The sequence below is a fragment of the Branchiostoma lanceolatum genome, chromosome 2 (assembly GCF_035083965.1).
Source record: "Branchiostoma lanceolatum isolate klBraLanc5 chromosome 2, klBraLanc5.hap2, whole genome shotgun sequence".
Taxonomy (NCBI): domain Eukaryota; kingdom Metazoa; phylum Chordata; class Leptocardii; order Amphioxiformes; family Branchiostomatidae; genus Branchiostoma; species Branchiostoma lanceolatum.
Window position 1 is genome coordinate 12,860,519 of NC_089723.1, and position 16,880 is coordinate 12,877,398.

At 43.1% G+C, this 16,880-nt stretch overlaps 1 protein-coding gene across 3 annotated transcripts; it reads right to left on the reverse strand.

Moving 5' to 3' along the window:
* Positions 1 to 702: 702 nt before the first annotated feature.
* LOC136427515 (uncharacterized) lies at positions 703 to 16,032 on the reverse strand. Of its 3 annotated transcripts, none has more exons than XM_066416475.1 (12): positions 15,640 to 16,032; positions 11,207 to 11,288; positions 8,700 to 8,777; positions 8,058 to 8,116; positions 6,568 to 6,628; positions 6,044 to 6,433; positions 5,603 to 5,899; positions 4,947 to 5,336; positions 4,096 to 4,189; positions 3,235 to 3,467; positions 2,107 to 2,792; positions 703 to 1,617 (listed from the first exon to the last, which is right to left on the reverse strand). In XM_066416475.1, exons 2-12 carry the CDS (start codon positions 11,268 to 11,270, stop codon positions 1,600 to 1,602), a joined length of 2,370 nt encoding a protein of 789 aa, XP_066272572.1. In that variant the 5' UTR covers positions 11,271 to 11,288; positions 15,640 to 16,032; the 3' UTR covers positions 703 to 1,599. The 3 variants fall into 3 exon arrangements, with proteins under 3 accessions (XP_066272572.1, XP_066272571.1, XP_066272573.1); XM_066416474.1 differs by having other exon boundaries at positions 5,486 to 5,899; positions 15,640 to 16,030; XM_066416476.1 differs by lacking the exons at positions 8,700 to 8,777; positions 11,207 to 11,288; positions 15,640 to 16,032 and having other exon boundaries at positions 5,486 to 5,899; positions 8,006 to 8,118.
* Positions 16,033 to 16,880: the final 848 nt, after the last annotated feature.

Sequence of the window (16,880 nt, forward strand, 5' to 3'; positions counted from 1 at the left end):
TATCTTTCAGTATGCAAATTAAGTCCTCATTTGTATAGATTCCATCAAGTGATCCTTTTCTCATCACATAACACATACAATCTTAGCAAAGAAGGCAATTGTAGCATTTCCTCATATATTATGTAAATGGGTCCCTTGTGATTTATGTCTAAACTTTTCTAATTGATTATGCAAAGTAGCTCCTTATATGCATAATTATGTAAGTCATCACTGAAGCTATCTACATGCCAAAAATCCATCCTTCAACCTCTTATTATTATGTTATTGTCTTATTCTCAAAGTTTCAAACAAAACTTGCGCCATGGCTGCTGCAGATCTATGATGTTAATGATATAATCCTTTTATTGGAGACTTAACTAATGGCATTAAATGTGTTTTTTATGTATGTTTTCTATATCGCCACATTTGCCTTGGCATTTGTAAGTCATCATGAGATAAATATCTGTTCGGCGTAGACAGCTTTAATATGAACGATTCCCTTCAAAACTGCTTCAGAAGACCGATCAGGGGACCATTAAACTCTGGTCTACATGTTTGTGGACATTTGGTAACTATAGACAGGATTCTTACTGCTTGTGTCAATCATGCAAGGAATCATCAAAAGCTTACATTGGCCATGGCCTGATGGTCATTTGTACACATTTGAGCTATATTAGTAAACTATCTATATGTCGACAGGCCAATAAAACTTCTGAGAACAAGTTCATTTGGTGAAAGCTGCGACTTTATTAATAATCATGATTGTTCCACAATTATGATGGTAATCTGCTTACATTCATCAGCTAACATGTCATGTCATCTTACATGATAATGTCTTGTTGTTCAACATGTATTTGCTGTCGGGTTATGCAACCATCTTGATAGTACAAGAAGGTTTTACGGAGAATATTGATATATGCATAAACAGTGATAACTCTTCACAGGAATCATCAGTAAGCCAATGCAATTACAGTGGTGATATCAGGAATTGATGTGTTATAACTGTCATATTCTCCTATTCTGGATGGAAAGGTTGGATTCTTTCATATCAGAAACGTAAGAATGATACTAGAACGTGACTGATACTATTTTAGGCATTTTATAATGAGACAATTAGGATCAGATTTTCCTGTTATGAATGTGGCATTTCAATCCAGATCGAATTTTTCATGACCTTCTCAACGTAGCCGTATGGATCTTTCAAGCATTCACCGTTTTACTACTCATGCAAATAAGAACTAAAATCCGAATAAGTAATTAAGTAAGTACTGAAAACCGAGAAAGTAAGTTGGTAGGTATTTTCCAAGATAAGAGCTGAAACGCCCTTAACACTTCACAGTGCTTAAGAATATCTGGCTGCATCTATCTGTTCTGAATCTATCCCCTACTGTCTAGTATCTATGCACTTTATTCTAGATCTTGCTAAAGCTTTGAATAAGCAATACTCAAGCAGATATTCGGAGAAAATTTGCCAGAAACGATTTCTGACTGCCCCGGGCCAGTCCGGAAAAGTTACGATGATTCAACCCATTATCTGTTTAGAGTTGATATATTCACTGTTTGTGCTGCATGTTCACTGGTTGTTAGGCTGGAACAGCAGACTCTTAGGCCATGTAGGTGTTACTCTTCCATGCTGTACTGCAAGGGAACAAAACATACATGTTTACTCAATGAGAATTGGTTGTGAGTGAAACTTTGGACACTCAAAAACCTCTTCAACATTGTCAAATCTGTTATTTATTCCTGTAAGATCTTAACCGTGATGATGGCTTTGTGAGTGTGTGTGTGTGTGTGTGAGTGAGTGTTTGTGTGTGTGCATGCGTGCATGTACGTACGTGTCAGTGTACGTACGTGTGTGTGTGTGTGTGCATGTGAGTGTGTGTGTGCCTCTGTGTGACTGCGTCTGTGCGACTGTATGTACATATGTGCGTGTCTGTGACTGTGTGAATATGAGGGCGTAGATTTCGATACCACACATCGTAACAGCAAATTAGCTGTACGTACTTGACTGCTTTCTTTCCTTTTTCTAGAATACATTATATGGCCTCCTTCAGTCAATGTTGACCATGGTAAAATCCTCTAAAATACAACCATTTGTATAAAGATGACAGCTTTCATACATCGTACCTTCAAGTTCGCTTCTTCGGTACGGACTTCATTCTCCAGCATCCTCAGAGCCTCCTCTAACACCTCCTCCTTGGGGGTTTCGGTATCCTCCCCCAGCTCCCGCTCCTGTGGGGTAGCCTCCCCTAGACCCTGCTCCTCTAGGCCAGCCTCCCCTAACTCCAACCCCTGTGGGTCAGCCTCCCCTAGACCCTGCTCCTCTAGGCCAGCCTCCCCTAACTCCAACCCCTGTGGGTCAGCCTCCCCTAGACCCTGCTCCTCTAGGCCAGCCTCCCCTAACTCCAACCCCTGTGGGTCAGCCTCCCCTAGACCCTGCTCCTCTAGGCCAGCCTCCCCTAGCTCCAACCCCTGTGGGTCAGCCTCCCCTAGACCCTGCTCCTGTGGGTCAGCCTCCCCTAGACCCTGCTCCTGTGGGTCAGCCTCCCCTAGACCCTGCTCCTGTGGGTCAGCCTCCCCTAGACCCTGCTCCTCTAGGCCAGCCTCCCCTAGCTCCAACCCCTGTGGGTCAGCCTCCCCTAGACCCTGCTCCTGTGGGTCAGCCTCCCCTAGACCCTGCTCCTGTGGGTCAGCCTCCCCTAGACCCTGCTCCTCTAGGCCAGCCTCCCCTAGCTCCAACCCCTGTGGGTCAGCCTCCCCTAGCCCCCGCTCCTGCGGATCAGACATCTCCCTCTTTCCGGTCACTGCCACGGCTGGAGAATTATAATTAATAGAATATTAGTTCAAACAATAAGTGCTATCGAAATGGTCTTCACATGTATCTGTCGTGGATGCCATCTCTGATTGCCTTGTCGGCTTTATGTGTGTGTTTCTGACCTACTTTCGCAAAGCATTAGCACCTCTGATGGCCTTGTTGGCTTGTGCTTTTCATCGTGTAGTTCATTTACACGGCAAGTGAATCAAAAAAGCCGTCCAAACTCCTAAGCCTTGTTTTCGTAGATTGTCGTACTCAACACAATCTTATCTTCATTTTAGCATTTGTCAATTGTATCTAAACCCAATGGCTAAAAAAAATTACTAAGAAGTCATCGGCTCTTCACTGGAGTGTCAGTTGGATCAATGTGTGATTGTTTCAGACTTATTGACGACAGTGTGATTGCCACAGGCCACAGGGACCATTCTCTCCCAGCTTACCGTAATAACGAGCCTTAAAACCGCGCTCTGTCTTAGAACCGTCCGTAGTGAAGACGACCTCCATGGTCCTGCCCGAGCTGCTGACCGCAGGAGGACGGCTTTTACCAGTGAACCTGCCCAGCCGCCTGTTGTTGCATCCATCTAGAACGGTGACGTGGTCAAAATGGTTCTCAAGGTCGAAGTCCAAAAAGTCAAGGCGCACGATGTGTCCTTGTGGGACACTGATGAACCAGCTGACGGTTGAAATAGAAATCACATTTAGTTACTAGTATTCACTGAGATGTTGACCACGTAATGGTTACATCTTGCTATTGCCAGGCCTGCCGTCTGGTTTTGTCAAGCAACAAGCCTGGCACACCGGCTTTTATTTCGTCATTCTCGCTGCGTTTGCGCTGGCCAGCCATCAGCCAATGAGATCCCACCCTATTGTTGGAGGGAAAGTTTCTGGCTAATCATGTCGCCGCCTACAGCCAGGAGATGATGTGATTGGTTAGCCAGGGTGACATACTTTTTAACTATGCTCCGTTCTCTCGGTAGCTACGGGGACGATCGAGAGAGCCGAGGAAAGCTTAAAAGGATAGCACCCAAGCTAGTGATTGGCTGGTAAGTTACCTTCAACAACAGGGGATGAATATCTGATTTGTTGAGCCCTGACGCAGTGAGAAGGATGATAAGTAGGCCCCAAGGCCGATGCTTGACATAAACAGACGGTATGCAGGCCTTGTATATGAAAGGATGGGTATTTCTGAAAATCCACAAATGCATCGCATGTATGTGAAGAAAATAAAACAATTCATCATCAATACATCAAGAAAAAACAACAACTTAGTATCATGATCCATGCATTGAATATCATCTAACCTGCATTTCTGGTTGTCGCTGTAAGTTTGGGGGTAGCCGGGAGAGATGAAGACACCAGTAGAACCAGGAAGATTACCCCCACAAGACCCGATAACTAAGACACATAGATTATGATAATGATGATAAAAAAAGTAAGGCAGTCAGCATCAATTGAGAGGAAGCATGATACTTTTTCAAGTACACGTAGCTGGTGGAGGTGCAATGCGGTTTCGCTACGGCTCGCGTTTTTTATAAGGCCATGTTAAATATATGAATGACATCCGCGCGCGCATCAGTTTTCGTCCGTTTCCAGAAAATATAACGCATTCTAAGGAAAAAAAAGTTTCGGCTATACTGTGAATCGTACAAAGCAACTGCAAAATGAGCAAATATATGATGTAAATTGACAAAAATATATTTCGGAAAACGAATACTTGCTAATGTCGTAGAATCCCAAAGTCAATTCCAAAGTGCAAAGAAGATGTACAAGAACAAAAATGAAGAATCTATTGTTCGCTATACCAGAATCTGTGTCTTTAGTTTTGTTCCTCCTTCCGGACCACGTAGATTTTATAATGAAGGCAACTTTTTTTGCCAAACGTTTTTTTATTCGCACGGTCGCTTCAGTTGTGGACTTCCCGGCGGATGTCATCCATATAATCAAATCAACATTGCCTAATGATAAAGAATTTGAATTCTATAGCATTATTCTTGCACGAAGGCTAACTGTAAGCGGATTACAACTAATGTATGAATACAATAGGTCCAAGGAGAAAAAACACATTGTCATAAGCTAACTTACTATATGAATGACAAGGTTCTATTAATTATCTAACTTCATGTTTACACACTTTAATCTGAGAAAAGCTCACCTTGGAGAGATATCTGACAGATGAACTTCCGTTGGGAAGAGCACGCTTCGTCATTCCACTCGAGATCCGATCTGATCTCACCACAGTCCTCGTTCCCTCCGTGCTGGTTCGGCTCCCCCGGGTTCCAGGGCTGGAAGCTTCCGAGGCGGGTCCCGTCGACGTACCGCCATCCTCCCTCCTGACTCCGATCGTTAAATCCCAGCCAGAACCCTGCACCCCTGTTCACCTGGTTCTTCACGGTGATCAGGAACTGGTGGGTGGCCTGGTCGCGTGGCATGGCCAGACTACCGCCGTCAGCCCGGCATATTGCGGTAGCTGCGTCGTACGACTTCTCATCGTTATACGCCTTGTAGCAGTTGGGACCATGCTGTTGGTAGCCCGAGGGACAGCCTGAAACGAACCAGAAAACTGTCCTTCTCAACACGAAAAAGCTAGACGTACACATATTTGAAAATACACTGAAGCCAGTAGTGAAGGTAGAGAATGATTCTTCAAGATTCAAAATGAATCGCAAATAACGTCAATATTTTGGACCTGACCTGATGGCGTGACTTGACAAATAAACTTCCTGTCGCCACGGGTACATGGTCCATCGTTCCACGTGTTCTTATGGGTCGCGTGACTCCCGGGGAAGTACTCAGCACAGTCCTCGTTACCCGAGTTGTTGGGTTCTCCCGGACCCCATGCCCTGAAGCTGCCCAGAGCAATGTTATCGTCCCACATCCAACCTCCCTCCCGGCGGTGATCGGTCAGCCCGATACGGAACAACGCGTTGTTGTCGACGGCATTCTTCAGGTAGATGAGGAACTTGTTGGAGGCGGTGTCCCAGGGCATGGCGAGGGTTCCCCCGTCTGAAATACAGGTCGCGGCTGCAGCGTTGTAAGTTTTCTTGTCGTTGAAGGCCTTGTAGCACTGACGACTGGGTTGGTGGTAAACGTACCCGACTGGACAACCTATTTCAGAACAAATCGGAATATCATTTGAACTGACAGTACTTGTTCTTGATGCCCTTCATAGGCCGTTTAATGCAACATAGGATCAGTGAATTAGAAGTTTTGATGGAAGGGTCGATAAGGACAAACATAGATGTAGCACACCTGCAGGTATTTTTTGGCAGATGAACTTTCTGTCAGTCACAGAGCACTTTGCATCGTTCCATTTCGACGGGAAGAACTCGGCGCAGTCCTCATCACCAGCGCCGTTGTTCGGTTCTCCCGGGCTCCATGCGCTGTAGCTCGCAAGAGGCGTGCCGTCTATCCACTCCCAACCTCCCTCCTGATGTTGATCCACCAAGCCGAACCAGAAAAAGCCAGGCCGATTCACGGCATTTTTCAAGGAGAGCAGGAAGGCGTTAGTACCGGCGTCCTTTGGCATAGCGAGGGTCCCTCCGTCAGCTGCACATGTGGAAGACGCGTCGCGAAAGTTCTTTCGGGTGCTGAAGGCCTTGTAGCAGATGCCGTTATGCATCCGGTAGCCACTGGAGCAAGCTGAGGGGAAAATAAAGATTCTATGACGACTACAGTCTTCCTCCTTTTTTCAAAAGATCGTCGCCTACAAAGTCCTGATCATAATGATTTAAATTTTGGTGGATATTGGTAAAAGGTTCAGAGTTGTGACTCACCAACTTGTCGTGTTTGGGGAAGCCAGGAATCGCCACCGAATTTTTCAGTCAGCTCGCCGTCCTAATTATGGGAAAAGTGAAGAACATGACACATTGTACATTATGTGATATTTTAGTCATATACTGAAGAAACATGATTCTGATTCTATATCTATGAACCCCGAGGACATTGGCCAACGCAAGAACAACTAAATGGCGCCACTGAACTGGTGTTCTCCGTATGGCAGTGTGTGTTCCTGTGTGTGTGTGTGCGTGTCTCTGTATCTGTGTGTGTGCGTGTTTGTCCATTATCGATGTGTGTGTGTCTGTGTGTGTGTGTGTGTAACGTTATGTTTGTGTGTTTCTGTCTGTGTATGTATATCTGTGTGTGAATATTAACAATATCCAATTAACGTTAGGCCCAATTTATACTTGTCATTTTAACTGTAGTACTACACATGGTAGTCTACTACTGTAGTAGTCAACAGCTTTTTTCTGGGTGTAAAAAGAAAACTACTGTAGTCTACTACGGAAGTCTACTACAACCTCGGGGGTAGTAGTACTACACTTCGGTGGAGGTTCCATGAGACTTCGAACCGGGTGTAAAGCGAAACTGTAGTACAGAGGTAGAGGCAACAACCATGTTCGATCTGATGTAATTCGAACTAATCGCGTGTTCCATTTCGGCTCATCTGCGGCCACTCTCTGGTTTTCACAGGAAAGCCAAGCTGTCAGGCCCTTTTTCTTGGTATTTCGCATCAGATAAATCCCCTCAGTGACTTTTTCACAAATAAAAACAGTGCAGAAATTCCCTCTCGCGATTTTTGAAAGGTCACAATAGGTCACTACAGTTTCATGGCAATCAGGAACAGCAGGTGTCCTGCTAGACTTCCTGTCATTTAGTGTAAAGTGACCGTGAATCTATAGTCTACTACAGTATAGACTACCATGTGTAGTACTACAGTTTCACAGAACAAGTGTAAATTGGGCCTTAGATAACCTTTACTACAGCTCCAAGTAAAGACAACTTTAATGATTTGATTTGAATCTTCATATGCTAATCTGAGGACAGCAAATGTGAAGATATGTATATTTGGTAAAGGTAAACGTTGTGTTCGGATTCAGGGGGCATCGCTATGTCATATTAGACATTATTGAACTATGAGGCGTATAGACTATATTACGGATCCCATTGCATACTGGGAAATATAGAGAACCCCTGGTAATGCTAGGGTCACATTTCCAACCCGGGGCCCGGCCGGGCAGCTTGTGGGAGCGAAAACTATGACATAAAAGACAACAAAACACACAAAACTTTTGAAAAATTATTCCTTACAATACGTTATGTATATCCTTGATATGCGTCTTTTATTCTTTGTTTTCTCAAACAGCCCGGCCGGGCCCCGGCTTTGAAATGTGACCGAAGCATAACACGGGCAAGTCAGTTTTCATATGTTACCTCATTCCACCAGGACACACCCTTGCTATACGTCACAATCCAAATGGAATACCTTTTCCATTACATCCATGGTCTTGTCTTTATCTCCACCGGCTTGACCAGCAATCAGTTCTGTAAGATGAATGAAGATGAATTAAAAATAACCTTTTCTCTTCTTACGGTTTTCAGTATCATCTTCAACATGTCTTCTGATGTAATCATAGAAAGTAATGCTTTGGTTCCGATTGCGCCGGGGCCCGTCGGTGGTGTAGTCCCGAACGGTAGAAAATGTAGAACCTCCCGGTGCTTGAACGATTAGCTCACGGCGTCTATTTGTTACCAGGTCTCGCGTTCAATTTAAGTCTGAGTTAAATTGATTCGGGATCCCGACCGGGCCCCCAAATAACCCGGCAAGCGCAGGGTGCCCGACGGGGCCACGTAGGGGTCACGCCCGAAAGTGCAAAAAAAAAAAACAACAAAAAACAAACAAACCGTGAACTACTAGGCGGGGTCCCTTTTTCCAATGGAGACCGAAGCATTACGACAATTCTTACTCGTCCATTGCATCAACCTTTATCTTCAGTCACGCTAGATGTTGACCTACTTCCAATTATCAAGAACATCTACATGATAATGCTAATATAATAACTTCACTCAAACAATCAGATTCTCTATAAATCAATTTTCTGAAATATTGTAGAAACCCTATAGCTACCTTCCAGTTTTTTGACGATAGAATCAACCTCAGTGATTGGCAGGGCCCTTTTCTCGGGAGCAGCAGACGACTCGAGGACTGAAATGGAAAGGAAAGACAATGAAAAATGAAAATATGAGTTCGGAGACCTCATACCTCCACGAAATATTTAGTGCTTTTAGCAAATGTCTTGTTTTGTCATGTGTCATTGATTATGCATGAAATGCTGTAAGTAGTATAATCTATCTTTTTATGAAAAGCATAGCCTTTGCTGTCTGTCCTACTAAGAATAGATGGCAAACGGGCTAATGGTAACCTGATCTGGGGGCAAATGGTCCTTAGTGGTTCCCTGAAGTTGACGTCCCAATATGGTAGTACTGGATCCCTCAGGCAACATTTCTTTGGAAACGAAGATTTAAAAATGATTCCATATATTCCAAATTTTCTAGAGAGCTCATTTTTCCTGATCCATGATTATCTCAGAATTGATCTGATGTATTAAAGAAAGACTATAGTCGAAGCTTGGGCAAATGTCACAATATGTCTCGCTCTTAGAATCTTTCGAGTCAAAATAGAACTTGACTAGCATGGAAGTTCATCTGAGTTGGAAAATTACATCCCGAGAGACTAGAAAATAAACTCGAAAAATTTGACACCAGAATTTTAAAAACTTCACTAACAAAGGATAAGCCTGCCCAAGGGTACAAGCAGAAAGATCCAATTTATGTCGTATCTAAAAGTATAGTCTAAGATCGCATGTCAGAGTAGGCAACACATTGTCTCTTCTACAGTCCCGGGGCCGGGGCTGGTACATACATGTAATTACCTTCGCGACGAAATTTCGTCGAGAAGGTTATTTTTTTATGCATGTCTGTGTGTCTGTTAGTGAACAGGATAAGTCGAGAACGCCTGGATGGTTTGTTGTCGTATTTGGTGTGTCCGTGTGTATGTGGGAAATCTCAAGATGATTAGATTTTGGGCGAAGTACTTTGCATAATTAAGGAGAAAAGTGTAAAAATGTGTTAAATTGTATGCTCATACTATGCGTTCTGGTTGCGACGTGTGGGCTGTGTTGTTTCAAGGGATATTGATACGGGCAGGGGTGCTAAGTTGGTCATGAGGGGTCATGAGGCAGGCAGGAAACATCAGTTACTGCCAGGGACAAATTGGCTGTCAGCCAGCTGTATTCATTGGTGTGGAATGTAGTGGAGGGAGTTATTACCTTCGCCGAGAGGGTTATATTTTACCGAGCATGTCTGTGTGTCTGTTAGTGAACACGATAAGTCGAGAATTCTTGGAAGGATTGTCTTGGTATTTGGTATGTTGGTAGGTCTCGATGAAACCTGAAAATGATTAGATTTTGGGCCCCCTATCGGCTTGTTACGGTACTGCAGCGGAACTTCCTGTTATGATATCTCGTGTTGTGGACATGCTATGGAACTGATTTTTGAGTGGTAGATAGCTCGTTGGGCAGAGAGTAAGTGGTATAGGTGTGGGCCCCCTAGCAACTGCAGGGGCAGGTTTTGCTTCAGACTTTGAAAGGGAATAACTCAAGAAGGGCTTGATGGAAGGTCATGATTTTTTGCAAGTACATAGCTTGAGCGATGATGTACATGATTGGATACTTATTATGCAAATCAGTAACTAATTAATGAGGAAAGTTTATACATCCATCAATTTCCATGATAGGACTCGCAAACATGTGACATATGTAACTGAGGAAGAGAGAAATATTAATAGATATCAGCTATGCAAATGAGAACCTCATTTACGTAATTAATGAGAAAATACTATAACTCGAGATGGGCTTGATGGATGGTCATGATTTTTGGTATGTAGATAGCTTACGTGATGCTTTGTATGATTGGATGATAATTATGCAAATCAGATTATAATTAATGAGGCAATTTTAAAAACCTGCTGTGTTCCATGATATGACTATTCAAATATGTGACATTTGTAACTGAGGAAGAGAGGAATGTCAATAGATAGACATTATGCAAATGTAGGCCTAATTTGCATAATTAATGAGAAACTACTATCATTCCATACTAGTAAATAACGGCAATTTCATACTTGTGGCATTTAGAAGTTGTGTGAATGTGAACACCATTGAATCAAATTATGCTAATAAGGAGCTTATTTGCATTATTGATGATAAATGTTAGCATAACCTTCTTTGTTAAGCTCATAATCATAACAAGGAGGTTTGGACAACTTATGTTATTTGGGTGAGGAGGATCAACTGGTATGATTTTTGATTGATGAAAACACTCCTAATACGTCAGTCATAAAGGTCAAAATCATTTGGCGAAGGTATGAGGTCGTAGAACTCTTGTTAGATGTTTGATTGAGTAAGTGAGTTCGTAGGTTAGTCAGTAAGTGAGTAAGTGAGTGAACGAGTTGAGTGAGTCGGCAAGTTAGTCAGTTAATAAATGAGTGATTGTGAGTGCGTTAGTGAGTGAGTTAGTGAGCGAGTTACTGAGGGAGTTAGTGAGAGAGTCAATGTCTGTGTGGGGGGTAGTTACCTGCAGTTCCACCCACGACCAGTAGGAGGAGCATCACTCGGTACCACGCGTGGGGAGTCATCATTGGAGACCGACGGTTCGCCTGGAAGAAATGGCAGAATTCAGATCATTAAGTTTCATCTGAAAGTGTGTAATTTAACAAGTTGTCAATGTTTATAAACTTGCTGAATGTCACTTGGCACGAGGAAGGAACCATTCTTAGTGCCAAAATAGGGAGAATACATGTAAGAGGACTTGGTCGGTCATAAAGCCCCTATCTCACTCAACTAGTCGGCAACTAGTTGCAAATGGCATTCGCCAACTAGTTTCGCACAATTGAGAAGTAGTTTCCACGCGGTTTCCAATGAACACAAATTCGTCTCCCGCAGTGGCGATTGTTTTTGGAAGTTAATAAAAACCGCAAGTGGTGAATGGACGCAAACTAGTTTCGAACTAGTTCCAATATTGGCCCCCTATTTGGAACCATTAGTCGCCAATAGGTCCCCAATGGTCTCCAAAAGGTGCCATTTATTCTGTAAAAAGTAATAAGTCAGTTCCAAGGTTTGTTTGCTCTGATAAATCTAGAAACATACATCATTACACATACATGATACAAAACACATAGAGTGAAATCTGGTATATCATTCGTGTCAGTTCGTTTTGGTAATTTCTGTCACTGTAAACGTTTAACACTGCTAACGTTATGCTTATATTTCATAATATGTTCGACGTTGCGCCAAGTATCATAAGTGAACATCCTTTTATCACCAATATTCCAGGGACCCCCTCAGGTATGTATCCTGCCCGACTTGAACAAAGTTTGAACGTGCTTCCCGCAGCGCGCGCTAAGCTGGTGTCTTGCGCGAACAAAATATATGGGCAAAATGTCTATACTTGATTTTGATTTTTTTGACGAAAAAGTAATGAACTATATCCACAGTGACAGAAGACAACGTACTTTCTTAAGATCCTGGAGTTTTAGCTTGGAAAAGTTCCTACCTGCCAGTCTGTGACATTGAACAACAATCTTCGTGAGTCACTTCCGCCCAACGAAAGACTAGTTAGTCTGGTCACGAGCTACAGGTAAAGTTTTACATATCAAAAACGCCCACTTAGGAATGGGAGTGGCAAAGACGTAGCAAAACTCCCATTGGCCAAATATTACGTCACTTTTACAATGGTGGCAATAGCCACGTCACTATTACAATGGTGGCAATAGCTACAGGTAAAGTTTTGCATATCAAAAACGCCCGCTTAGGAATGGGAGTGGCAAAGACGTAGCAAAACTCCCATTGGCCAAATATTACGTCACTTTTACAATGGTGGCAATAGCCACGTCACTATTACAATGGTGGCAATAGCTACAGGTAAAGTTTTGCATATCAAAAACGCCCGCTTAGGAATGGGAGTGGCAAAGACGTAGCAAAACTCCCATTGGCCAAATATTACGTCACTTTTACAATGGTGGCAATAGCCACGTCACTATTACAATGGTGGCAATAGCTACAGGTGAAGTTTTGCATATCAAAAACGCTCGCTAAGGAATGGGAGTGGCAAAGACGTAGCAAAATTCCCATTGGCCAAAGATAACGTCACTATTACAATGGTGGCAATAGCCTTCGGGATGGCAGAGACAGGTGGTTGAAGTTTCCACGGCCGCAAAATAGATCCCAAAATAGATCTGTCAATCTCGGACAATAGACAGTCAGTGCAATTTGGTGCAGGGTAAGTTTCAGGTTCAGGTGGGTTTCCCCCGTCTTTCTGTTCTTTCTTCAACAGGCAGACAGCTTTACAATGTTCTACCTAAACCGCATGATATTACTTATTAGCTACTTTATCTGACCCTGTTGTCGGATTTGTTAGTAGTTCACTTCATTCAAGAATAATACATCGGTTTACAATACACGTTACTGATGACATTGACACAGCATTACAGACTAATTCCAATCACAAGTTTGGTATGAGGGCTGCCCTGTGCCTTCGTGTAAGTTGGTGATGAGGAGCAACCTTTTTACATCTAGTATACGCAATAGTTTTACAACACATTTGTACGAATTTTTCAACATTCCGAAGTGTGCTAATGTAACGTCATCTAGAACGTTTTTGCGATGGAACTGGCAGACGCTCGTGACATTTTCCCCATTTCGGTACATTGACCATTGCCGAAGGGTGAAATTTTCAAAATCAGGCGAAAATCAATGCGCGCCCTGATGTCATCCAGAAAATTTACTTGCTGTGGCCTTATCAAACGTCAAAAGGATTTCGGCAGTGATCCGACAAACATCTCGTATTGTTTTCCCGACCTAGAACAGCAGATGTCCAGATTTTGTAGTCTGTGTTGGTCAGCGTAAGTTTTTCATTGGACATGAAAAATACCGTAATATAATTGATAATCTTATAAGTCAATATTATGCTGAAAATATTTCCAGCGAAAAAAAAACTCTACATCTTTGAGCAAGGACATTACGAAAAAAATGTCAACTCCTCCTTGCTACAGAAACAGGGATAATGATACCCTATGTGTCACTAGGCACGACAGGGAAACACCGCCATACCTACATGTCGTGTCCCGGCGAAAATGGTCTCGCGTCAAAGGTGTGCCGCTCACAATAATAATGGCGATCGCACGTTAATGTTTCTTTATTCATTAGAATAGGGGCATCGTGTTTCAAACCAACTGTTCATTACAAAAAAAATTACAGAAGATTGATAAACGCGTTTCCATTGTTTGTTTGTTTGTTTGTCAGTCGGAAAGATGAACGAAAGTTTTAGAGACCGTGTATTGCAGGTTGAGGACAGGGAGACCGTTATTGCTCGAAGCAAATTTTGGAAACCCTTGCACGTGTCATCGGTTAGATTTTACTTAATAGCAGGTCTCCATTTGCTATACGATTTTACAGATTGAAGACTGCGCCATGCTATCAAAATAAAAGCTCGAAATAATAGATGCAGTCAACCTTTTCTATGTCTGAGAGCAATACAAATATACAAGTATCCAACAAAGAAGCAGCCCAAGGGTTGAAACCTCCGCCACCATGTATATAGAAACCTGTTACTGTATATTTAGTAACTCTAGCGTTCAGATTAAATAACCATCATCATAACGAGGCGTAACATATCGAAACCTCAGCCCGCCCGGCGTGTCTGTGCGCTCTAGAACAGTAAAAGGACATTTTCGGTAGGAACACGGCCAGTGCCTCGATATCACTGCGGCCTCCGCTGCGAATTTTGATACGTATAGGCCGATATTCGCAGCTTGCCGAAACCTTAGAATTTAGAGGTTGCAGAGCTCGTCAACAGGTTGCCTGTAGTCTGCTTGTTAAAAATTTTTAGCTTGAAAAAGCCAGACCGTGGATCATATTGGAAACTTGATGGCTAATAAGGAGGCCTGATGTAAAGAGACGAGTATGAACCTGCTTGTAAGTCATGCAAACGTAAAACTTAAGGACGTCCGAGCCGAGCGGGTGGTTACCGATAACATCGATATGTAGATATCATATCATATCTATCTGTCACGAAAGCTAAGAGATAAATTGCGACATTACTCTGTTCGTAAACGATCGATGATTTTCCGCCGCAAAGTGCGAACATGCGTGCCACGAAAATTGAGTGGGGGTGGGGTGGGTCTACCAGACCAACACTGGCTATTCCACATTTGATTCATAATATTTTGGATAAGTGAGGATAACAATACCACCAAAAATACGAGACCAAAATAAAGGTATTATAATTGCATCGCGGGATAAATGCATGATGTTGAAGGAACGTGGTTTTGTACCAGCCTTTTCGTATTGCTAATGGGTTTAATAATATCATCGCTCACCCTGGTACGTACACCAGCCCAGTAGTTACTAAGACATCGGCGGCCAACAAAGCAACCCACGCCCGCCAGGGCTAGGGATATAATTGGCCCACGATGACATACGTATACGTTTAGCGCTGATTATTATACAATAAGCATTTAACGACACTACCTATGTAAAGCCAGTGAGTAAAAAAAAATGGCATACACATGCATTAGACAAGAAATAACTTTTTAAAGAATCAAAATCTAGAGCTATGCTAAATATTATCATTTTTACAGATCATAAACAAAATGTAATGTAATGAACAGATCTAGAGCAACATGAATGAAAACATGAACATAAACATTTTTTTTTCTAGAGTAGAGGGGGGCAACGGGTGCCGCGCGCCCTCGTGTTCTTACCCAGGGGAGCAGATTCTCTGACAAGCATGACATTTAGATGATGCTACTATGTCACACGTAGCCACAGTCCTCAACTGTGTCCTGTCGATGTCTGGCAGTAATTTTGCCCCTCAGGAAGACTCAGATTACCCCATTTTATCTTCGAAATTCTCTAAAACTCGACAAAGTGGAAGGGGTGGGAGCCCCACCATCCCCCACCCCGCCCCCTCGCAATCAGTCCCCATTATTGACGGTCTCCGTATCTCACCTTGCGTGGTCAGTATGAAGCCTTTGTCTCTGAAGTGTCCGTCTGTGGCGTGTAGACAACGAGGTCTTACAATTTTTCTGAATTCAAGAGTGGTCGTCTCCCCGCAAACTGCCGCACACTTGCCCCGCAAACTCGCTTTTATAGCCTCAAAGTTGGCCCGCCACAGTTCTCATCATGCATGGTTAAGTGCCGGCTTCCTGCCTTCTTAGAAGTAGTTGAAAGAACTATAGCTATTGACCAAGGACATTATATATGGTTTAACAAACATGATGTCGTGATCACAGGTGCGCCGGCCGGTTTCCCGTCTTTCGTGGAAGGAAGTTGGCATGCGTAGAAGAAGTTTCAAACAATGTATAGACTAGTATTTTACAATTTTTGCATTTTCATATTCAGATAGACCGTCTCCATATTGCTGGGTGCATATTTCAGCAAAAAACTGCACTTTTGTGAAACAATGCCCCCCACCCAAATAAAAAAGTTGGAGTGTTTGCAAGTCAATCAACACTATAAAACCAAGGTGTGTTAAACAACTTTTTGAGGTCCAATGTTACCATGACAACGTCATCAACAGACGGATGAAGTGTGAAATGTGTCAGACAGGCGCCACCATGCTCACAAAACCGTGTTGACGGCGTCCGGACCTGTTTTCTCGGAATTACTTGATTAATTGAAAGAAATCTGCCCTGTCGTGGTTGCTTCTCCCAATCCAATCCAATCCAATACAATCCTACCATAACAATTCCTGTTAAGCGTGAGGTTGGAAAGACCGCTCTGGTATGACGTTGCTGTTTGCATGTCTTTCCGATGACGAGTTGTCGGCAACTCCCTGTTAGCAAACGCATGTCAATAAATGTGTCTTGGCCCGGTGGCTATGTGTTTATGGTACGTTATTGACACTGAGTTTGAACCCTTGACGATGTTGTGCCCTCGGTAAAGGCACTTTGCACCAATTTCCCCACTCGACTCAGGTGTTAATAAGTTAATGAGCACTTAGCTTCAGCGCTGTGTTTGAATGCCACACCTTGTACTGTCGCGACCGCCAAAAGGCTCAACAGTTATAATCATACCTATACGTAACTACAAGGATCCCAGCCCGAAATGTGTACGTTTTGTGGGATTTTTCTCGACTTGAACTAACATTATTGGGGAAACTACAAGCACGTGGTGTTAACATATTATAAGAATTCTATCACTGTAGCGCGCGTCCAACAGCCCGGCAGGAACTGTGGAAAAGTAGCAGA

What these genes read in the sequence shown, in the direction of transcription:
- LOC136427515 (XM_066416474.1), bottom strand. Translation starts at nt 11,270, where the DNA reads ATGATGACTCCCCACGCGTGGTACCGAGTGATGCTCCTCCTACTGGTC. An exon ending in GGTCGTGGGTGGAACTGCAG is followed by an intron (nt 8,778 to 11,206) that starts GTAACTACCCCC and finishes TTTCCATTTCAG; the next exon opens with TCCTCGAGTCGTCTGCTGCT. An exon ending in AGCGACAACCAGAAATGCAG is followed by an intron (nt 3,468 to 4,095) that starts GTTAGATGATAT and finishes TTCAACCGTCAG; the next exon opens with CTGGTTCATCAGTGTCCCAC.